The sequence below is a fragment of the Littorina saxatilis genome, linkage group LG1 (genome assembly GCF_037325665.1).
Source record: "Littorina saxatilis isolate snail1 linkage group LG1, US_GU_Lsax_2.0, whole genome shotgun sequence".
NCBI classification, from domain to species: Eukaryota; Metazoa; Mollusca; class Gastropoda; order Littorinimorpha; family Littorinidae; genus Littorina; species Littorina saxatilis.
Genome location: NC_090245.1, coordinates 107416304 through 107425358, shown reverse-complemented (window position 1 = coordinate 107425358; position 9055 = coordinate 107416304). Strand labels below are relative to the sequence as shown.

The 9055-nt window shown below is 58.8% G+C and overlaps 1 protein-coding gene across 1 annotated transcript; it reads left to right on the top strand.

The window, feature by feature from the left end:
* Window positions 1–491: 491 nt before the first annotated feature.
* Window positions 492–8858, top strand: LOC138958096 (balbiani ring protein 6-like). Its single transcript, XM_070329163.1, has 2 exons — window positions 492–794; window positions 8340–8858. Exons 1-2 carry the CDS (start codon window positions 492–494, stop codon window positions 8856–8858), a joined length of 822 nt encoding a protein of 273 aa, XP_070185264.1.
* The last annotated feature ends 197 nt before the right edge of the window (window positions 8859–9055 follow it).

Below are 9055 nucleotides of genomic sequence, written 5' to 3'. Positions count from 1 at the left end.
CCATAGCGTGCAATCCACACTGACAGAATGATTATTGCGCTCGTCACACTGACAGAATGATTATTGCGCTCGTCACACTGACAGAATGACATGTTGAGCTCGTCACACTGACAGAATGATTATTGCGCTCGTCACACTGACAGAATGACATGTTGAGCTCGTCACACTTACAGAATGACATATTGAGCTCGTCACGTTCATTATCAGCTGTGGCTATGTAACAGCTTGGACACACAACTTTCTGTCAACGAACGCAGCCCTTGCATGACAATTAAGGATGTCAGATAAAATAACTCCAAAGTGAGTATAGGACATTTGCCTGTCAGAGCGTGCTCTATCTGTGTTTATCAAAACATTTCGTCAGGGGGGGGGGGGGGGCCTATCTCAAGTTGATGGCTTCGGGCAGATCATCATAACAAGAAACAAATAGTCTCATATGTGACCATGACAGCAGACTTTTTTTTCACATTGGCCTCAGCAAGACAAACCAGATGCGGGAGAAAGATAAGCAACAGCAAAGCCAGCGAGAGGACACAGCCAGCGAGAGGACACAGCCAAGAGGACCCACCCAGCGAGAGGACACAGCCAGAGAGGACACAGCCAGCGAGAGGACACAGCCAGAGAGGCCCCAGCCAGCGAGAGGACCCACCCAGCGAGAGGACACAGCCAAGAGGACCCAGCCAGCGAGAGGACCCAGCCAGCGAGAGGACACAGCCAGAGAGGACCCAGCCAGCGAGAGGACACAGCCAGAGAGAGGACACAGCCAGCGAAAGGACACAGCCAGAGAGGACACAGCCAGAGAGGACACAGCCAGAGAGGACACAGCCAGAGAGGACACAGCCAGAGAGGACACAGCCAGCGAGAGGACACAGCCAGAGAGAGGACACAGCCAGAGAGGACACAGCCAGCGAGAGGACACAGCCAGAGAGGACACAGCCAGAGAGGACACAGCCAGAGAGAGGACACAGCCAGAGAGGACACAGCCAGAGAGGACACAGCCAGAGAGGACCCAGCCAGAGAGAGGACACAGCCAGCGAGAGGACACAGCCAGAGAGGACACAGCCAGAGAGGACACAGCCAGAGAGGACACAGCCAGCGAGAGGACACAGCCAGAGAGGACACAGCCAGAGAGGACACAGCCAGCGAAAGGACACAGCCAGCGAGAGGACACAGCCAGAGAGGACACAGCCAGAGAGGACACAGCCAGAGAGGACACAGCCAGCGAGAGGACACAGCCAGAGAGGACACAGCCAGAGAGGACACAGCCAGAGAGAGGACACAGCCAGAGAGGACACAGCCAGAGAGGACACAGCCAGAGAGGACCCAGCCAGAGAGAGGACACAGCCAGAGAGGACACAGCCAGCGAGAGGACACAGCCAGCGAGAGGACACAGCCAGAGAGAGGACACAGCCAGAGAGGACACAGCCAGAGAGAGGACACAGCCAGCGAGAGGACACAGCCAGAGAGGACACAGCCAGAGAGGACACAGCCAGAGAGGACACAGCCAGAGAGGACACAGCCAGCGAGAGGACACAGCCAGAGAGGACACAGCCAGAGAGGACACAGCCAGCGAGAGGACACAGCCAGAGAGAGGACACAGCCAGAGAGGACACAGCCAGAGAGGACACAGCCAGAGAGGACACAGCCAGAGAGAGGACACAGCCAGAGAGAGGACACAGCCAGAGAGAGGACACAGCCAGCGAGAGGACACAGCCAGAGAGAGGACACAGCCAGAGAGGACACAGCCAGAGAGGACACAGCCAGAGAGAGGACACAGCCAGAGAGGACACAGCCAGAGAGGACACAGCCAGAGAGAGGACACAGCCAGAGAGGACACAGCCAGAGAGGACACAGCCAGAGAGGACACAGCCAGAGAGAGGACACAGCCAGAGAGAGGACACAGCCAGAGAGGACACAGCCAGAGAGAGGACACAGCCAGAGAGAGGACACAGCCAGAGAGGACACAGCCAGAGAGAGGACACAGCCAGAGAGAGGACACAGCCAGAGAGAGGACACAGCCAGAGAGAGGACACAGCCAGAGAGAGGACACAGCCAGAGAGAGGACACAGCCAGAGAGAGGACACAGCCAGAGAGAGGACACAGCCAGAGAGAGGACACAGCCAGAGAGAGGACACAGCCAGAGAGGACACAGCCAGAGAGGACACAGCCAGAGAGGACACAGCCAGAGAGAGGACACAGCCAGAGAGAGGACACAGCCAGAGAGGACCCAGCCAGAGAGGACACAGCCAGAGAGGACACAGCCAGAGAGAGGACACAGCCAGAGAGGACACAGCCAGAGAGAGGACACAGCCAGAGAGGACACAGCCAGAGAGGACACAGCCAGAGAGGACACAGCCAGAGAGGACACAGCCAGAGAGAGGACACAGCCAGAGAGGACACAGCCAGAGAGGACACAGCCAGAGAGGACACAGCCAGAGAGAGGACACAGCCAGATAGGACACAGCCAGAGAGGACACAGCCAGAGAGAGGACACAGCCAGAGAGGACACAGCCAGAGAGGACACAGCCAGAGAGAGGACACAGCCAGAGAGGACACAGCCAGAGAGAGGACACAGCCAGAGAGAGGACACAGCCAGAGAGGACACAGCCAGAGAGAGGACACAGCCAGAGAGAGGACACAGCCAGAGAGAGGACACAGCCAGAGAGGACACAGCCAGAGAGAGGACACAGCCAGAGAGAGGACACAGCCAGAGAGAGGACACAGCCAGAGAGGACACAGCCAGAGAGGACACAGCCAGAGAGAGGACACAGCCAGAGAGGACACAGCCAGAGAGGACACAGCCAGAGAGAGGACACAGCCAGAGAGAGGACACAGCCAGCGAGAGGACACAGCCAGAGAGAGGACACAGCCAGAGAGGACACAGCCAGCGAGAGGACACAGCCAGAGAGGACACAGCCAGAGAGAGGACACAGCCAGAGAGGACACAGCCAGAGAGAGGACACAGCCAGAGAGAGGACACAGCCAGAGAGAGGACACAGCCAGAGAGGACACAGCCAGAGAGAGGACACAGCCAGAGAGGACACAGCCAGAGAGAGGACACAGCCAGCGAGAGGACACAGCCAGAGAGAGGACACAGCCAGAGAGAGGACACAGCCAGAGAGGACACAGCCAGAGAGGACACAGCCAGAGAGGACACAGCCAGAGAGAGGACACAGCCAGATAGGACACAGCCAGAGAGGACACAGCCAGAGAGAGGACACAGCCAGAGAGAGGACACAGCCAGATAGGACACAGCCAGAGAGGACACAGCCAGAGAGGACACAGCCAGAGAGAGGACACAGCCAGAGAGGACACAGCCAGAGAGAGGACACAGCCAGAGAGGACACAGCCAGAGAGGACACAGCCAGAGAGGACACAGCCAGAGAGGACACAGCCAGAGAGAGGACACAGCCAGAGAGGACACAGCCAGAGAGGACACAGCCAGAGAGGACACAGCCAGAGAGAGGACACAGCCAGATAGGACACAGCCAGAGAGGACACAGCCAGAGAGAGGACACAGCCAGAGAGGACACAGCCAGAGAGGACACAGCCAGAGAGAGGACACAGCCAGAGAGGACACAGCCAGAGAGAGGACACAGCCAGAGAGAGGACACAGCCAGAGAGGACACAGCCAGAGAGAGGACACAGCCAGAGAGAGGACACAGCCAGAGAGAGGACACAGCCAGAGAGGACACAGCCAGAGAGAGGACACAGCCAGAGAGAGGACACAGCCAGAGAGGACACAGCCAGAGAGGACACAGCCAGAGAGGACACAGCCAGAGAGGACACAGCCAGAGAGAGGACACAGCCAGAGAGAGGACACAGCCAGAGAGAGGACACAGCCAGCGAGAGGACACAGCCAGAGAGAGGACACAGCCAGAGAGGACACAGCCAGAGAGGACACAGCCAGAGAGAGGACACAGCCAGAGAGGACACAGCCAGAGAGGACACAGCCAGAGAGAGGACACAGCCAGAGAGGACACAGCCAGAGAGGACACAGCCAGAGAGGACACAGCCAGAGAGAGGACACAGCCAGAGAGAGGACACAGCCAGAGAGGACACAGCCAGAGAGAGGACACAGCCAGAGAGAGGACACAGCCAGAGAGGACACAGCCAGAGAGAGGACACAGCCAGAGAGAGGACACAGCCAGAGAGAGGACACAGCCAGAGAGAGGACACAGCCAGAGAGAGGACACAGCCAGAGAGAGGACACAGCCAGAGAGAGGACACAGCCAGAGAGAGGACACAGCCAGAGAGAGGACACAGCCAGAGAGGACACAGCCAGAGAGAGGACACAGCCAGATAGGACACAGCCAGAGAGGACACAGCCAGAGAGAGGACACAGCCAGAGAGAGGACACAGCCAGATAGGACACAGCCAGAGAGGACACAGCCAGAGAGGACACAGCCAGAGAGAGGACACAGCCAGAGAGGACACAGCCAGAGAGAGGACACAGCCAGAGAGGACACAGCCAGAGAGGACACAGCCAGAGAGGACACAGCCAGAGAGGACACAGCCAGAGAGAGGACACAGCCAGAGAGGACACAGCCAGAGAGGACACAGCCAGAGAGGACACAGCCAGAGAGAGGACACAGCCAGATAGGACACAGCCAGAGAGGACACAGCCAGAGAGAGGACACAGCCAGAGAGGACACAGCCAGAGAGGACACAGCCAGAGAGAGGACACAGCCAGAGAGGACACAGCCAGAGAGAGGACACAGCCAGAGAGAGGACACAGCCAGAGAGGACACAGCCAGAGAGAGGACACAGCCAGAGAGAGGACACAGCCAGAGAGAGGACACAGCCAGAGAGGACACAGCCAGAGAGAGGACACAGCCAGAGAGAGGACACAGCCAGAGAGAGGACACAGCCAGAGAGGACACAGCCAGAGAGGACACAGCCAGAGAGAGGACACAGCCAGAGAGGACACAGCCAGAGAGGACACAGCCAGAGAGAGGACACAGCCAGAGAGAGGACACAGCCAGCGAGAGGACACAGCCAGCGAGAGGACACAGCCAGAGAGGACACAGCCAGCGAGAGGACACAGCCAGAGAGGACACAGCCAGAGAGAGGACACAGCCAGAGAGGACACAGCCAGAGAGAGGACACAGCCAGAGAGAGGACACAGCCAGAGAGAGGACACAGCCAGAGAGGACACAGCCAGAGAGAGGACACAGCCAGAGAGGACACAGCCAGAGAGAGGACACAGCCAGCGAGAGGACACAGCCAGAGAGAGGACACAGCCAGAGAGAGGACACAGCCAGAGAGGACACAGCCAGAGAGGACACAGCCAGAGAGGACACAGCCAGAGAGAGGACACAGCCAGATAGGACACAGCCAGAGAGGACACAGCCAGAGAGAGGACACAGCCAGAGAGAGGACACAGCCAGATAGGACACAGCCAGAGAGGACACAGCCAGAGAGGACACAGCCAGAGAGAGGACACAGCCAGAGAGGACACAGCCAGAGAGAGGACACAGCCAGAGAGGACACAGCCAGAGAGGACACAGCCAGAGAGGACACAGCCAGAGAGGACACAGCCAGAGAGAGGACACAGCCAGAGAGGACACAGCCAGAGAGGACACAGCCAGAGAGGACACAGCCAGAGAGAGGACACAGCCAGATAGGACACAGCCAGAGAGGACACAGCCAGAGAGAGGACACAGCCAGAGAGGACACAGCCAGAGAGGACACAGCCAGAGAGAGGACACAGCCAGAGAGGACACAGCCAGAGAGAGGACACAGCCAGAGAGAGGACACAGCCAGAGAGGACACAGCCAGAGAGAGGACACAGCCAGAGAGAGGACACAGCCAGAGAGAGGACACAGCCAGAGAGGACACAGCCAGAGAGAGGACACAGCCAGAGAGAGGACACAGCCAGAGAGAGGACACAGCCAGAGAGGACACAGCCAGAGAGGACACAGCCAGAGAGAGGACACAGCCAGAGAGGACACAGCCAGAGAGGACACAGCCAGAGAGAGGACACAGCCAGCGAAAGGACACAGCCAGCGAGAGGACACAGCCAGAGAGAGGACACAGCCAGAGAGGACACAGCCAGCGAGAGGACACAGCCAGAGAGGACACAGCCAGAGAGAGGACACAGCCAGAGAGGACACAGCCAGAGAGAGGACACAGCCAGAGAGAGGACACAGCCAGAGAGAGGACACAGCCAGAGAGGACACAGCCAGAGAGAGGACACAGCCAGAGAGGACACAGCCAGAGAGAGGACACAGCCAGCGAGAGGACACAGCCAGAGAGAGGACACAGCCAGAGAGAGGACACAGCCAGAGAGGACACAGCCAGAGAGGACACAGCCAGAGAGGACACAGCCAGAGAGAGGACACAGCCAGATAGGACACAGCCAGAGAGGACACAGCCAGAGAGAGGACACAGCCAGAGAGAGGACACAGCCAGAGAGGACACAGCCAGAGAGAGGACACAGCCAGAGAGAGGACACAGCCAGAGAGGACACAGCCAGAGAGAGGACACAGCCAGAGAGGACCCAGCCAGAGAGAGGACACAGCCAGAGAGAGGACACAGCCAGAGAGAGGACACAGCCAGAGAGAGGACACAGCCAGAGAGAGGACACAGCCAGAGAGAGGACACAGCCAGAGAGGACACAGCCAGAGAGGACACAGCCAGAGAGGACACAGCCAGAGAGAGGACACAGCCAGATAGGACACAGCCAGAGAGGACACAGCCAGAGAGAGGACACAGCCAGAGAGAGGACACAGCCAGAGAGGACACAGCCAGAGAGAGGACACAGCCAGAGAGAGGACACAGCCAGAGAGGACACAGCCAGAGAGAGGACACAGCCAGAGAGGACCCAGCCAGAGAGAGGACACAGCCAGAGAGAGGACACAGCCAGAGAGAGGACACAGCCAGAGAGAGGACACAGCCAGAGAGAGGACACAGCCAGAGAGAGGACACAGCCAGAGAGGACACAGCCAGAGAGGACACAGCCAGAGAGGACACAGCCAGAGAGAGGACACAGCCAGATAGGACACAGCCAGAGAGGACACAGCCAGAGAGAGGACACAGCCAGAGAGAGGACACAGCCAGAGAGGACCCAGCCAGAGAGGACACAGCCAGAGAGAGGACACAGCCAGAGAGAGGACACAGCCAGAGAGAGGACACAGCCAGAGAGAGGACACAGCCAGAGAGGACACAGCCAGAGAGAGGACACAGCCAGAGAGGACACAGCCAGAGAGGACACAGCCAGCGAGAGGACACAGCCAGAGAGGACACAGCCAGCGAGAGGACACAGCCAGAGAGGACACAGCCAGAGAGAGGACACAGCCAGAGAGAGGACACAGCCAGAGAGAGGACACAGCCAGAGAGAGGACACAGCCAGAGAGGACCCAGCCAGAGAGGACACAGCCAGAGAGAGGACACAGCCAGAGAGGACACAGCCAGAGAGGACACAGCCAGAGAGGACACAGCCAGAGAGGACACAGCCAGAGAGGACACAGCCAGAGAGGACACAGCCAGAGAGAGGACACAGCCAGAGAGGACACAGCCAGAGAGAGGACACAGCCAGAGAGAGGACACAGCCAGAGAGGACACAGCCAGAGAGGACACAGCCAGAGAGAGGACACAGCCAGAGAGGACACAGCCAGAGAGGACACAGCCAGAGAGAGGACACAGCCAGAGAGAGGACACAGCCAGAGAGGACACAGCCAGAGAGAGGACACAGCCAGAGAGAGGACACAGCCAGAGAGGACACAGCCAGAGAGGACACAGCCAGAGAGGACACAGCCAGAGAGGACACAGCCAGAGAGAGGACACAGCCAGAGAGGACACAGCCAGAGAGGACACAGCCAGAGAGGACACAGCCAGAGAGAGGACACAGCCAGAGAGGACACAGCCAGAGAGGACACAGCCAGAGAGGACACAGCCAGAGAGGACACAGCCAGCGAGAGGACACAGCCAGAGAGGACACAGCCAGCGAGAGGACACAGCCAGAGAGAGGACACAGCCAAGAGGACCCACCCAGCGAGAGGACCCAGCCAGCGAGAGGACACAGCCAGAGAGAGGACACAGCCAGCGAGAGGACACAGCCAGAGAGAGGACACAGCCAGAGAGGACACAGCCAGAGAGAGGACACAGCCAGAGAGGACCCAGCCAGCGAGAGGACACAGCCAGAGAGAGGACACAGCCAGAGAGGACACAGCCAGAGAGGACCCAGCCAGCGAGAGGACACAGCCAGAGAGGACACAGCCAGCGAGAGGACACAGCCAGAGAGGACACAGCCAGCGAGAGGACACAGCCAGAGAGAGGACACAGCCAGAGAGAGGACACAGCCAGCGAGAGGACACAGCCAGAGAGGACCCAGCCAGAGAGGACACAGCCAGCGAGAGGACACAGCCAGCGAGAGGACACAGCCAGAGAGAGGACACAGCCAAGAGGACCCACCCAGAGAGAGGACACAGCCAGAGAGGACACAGCCAGAGAGGACACAGCCAGCGAGAGGACCCACCCAGCGAGAGGACACAGCCAGAGAGGACACAGCCAGAGAGGACACAGCCAGCGAGAGGACACAGCCAGCGAGAGGACACAGCCAGAGAGAGGACACAGCCAAGAGGACCCACCCAGAGAGAGGACACAGCCAGAGAGGACCCAGCCAGCGAGAGGACCCAGCCAGCGAGAGGACACAGCCAAGAGGACCCACCCAGCGAGAGGACACAGCCAGCGAGAGGACCTTAGGGTTAGGGTTAGGGTTAGGGCTAACCCCAAGACCCAGCCAGAGAGGACACAGCCAGCGAGAGGACACAGCCAGAGAGGACCCAGCCAGCGAGAGGACACAGCCAGCGGAAACGCGAGCGACGAATCTGGGCCCTGTCTACAAGACCGGTTAAAAAACCTTCCCCCGAAACAGTTCCGCGCTTAACAAAAGCAAAAGCAAGCGCACCATGTTCTGTAAAATGTTGGTTACATAAATATAATATTTTCATTGATGAGAAATATTGGCTCTTTTGCAAATGAAAATGTGTATGCATTTGTGTATATGCGTATGCGTGTGTGTGGGTGTGTGTGTGTGTGTGTGTGTGTGTGT

Bases quoted from the DNA above. Each gene is read 5' to 3' on its own strand.
- LOC138958096 (XM_070329163.1), top strand. From the start codon at position 492: ATGCGGGAGAAAGATAAGCAACAGCAAAGCCAGCGAGAGGACACAGCC. The intron at 795-8,339 runs GCCAGAGAGGAC...GGACCCAGCCAG, and splicing joins ACACAGCCAGAGAGGACACA to AGAGGACACAGCCAGCGAGA.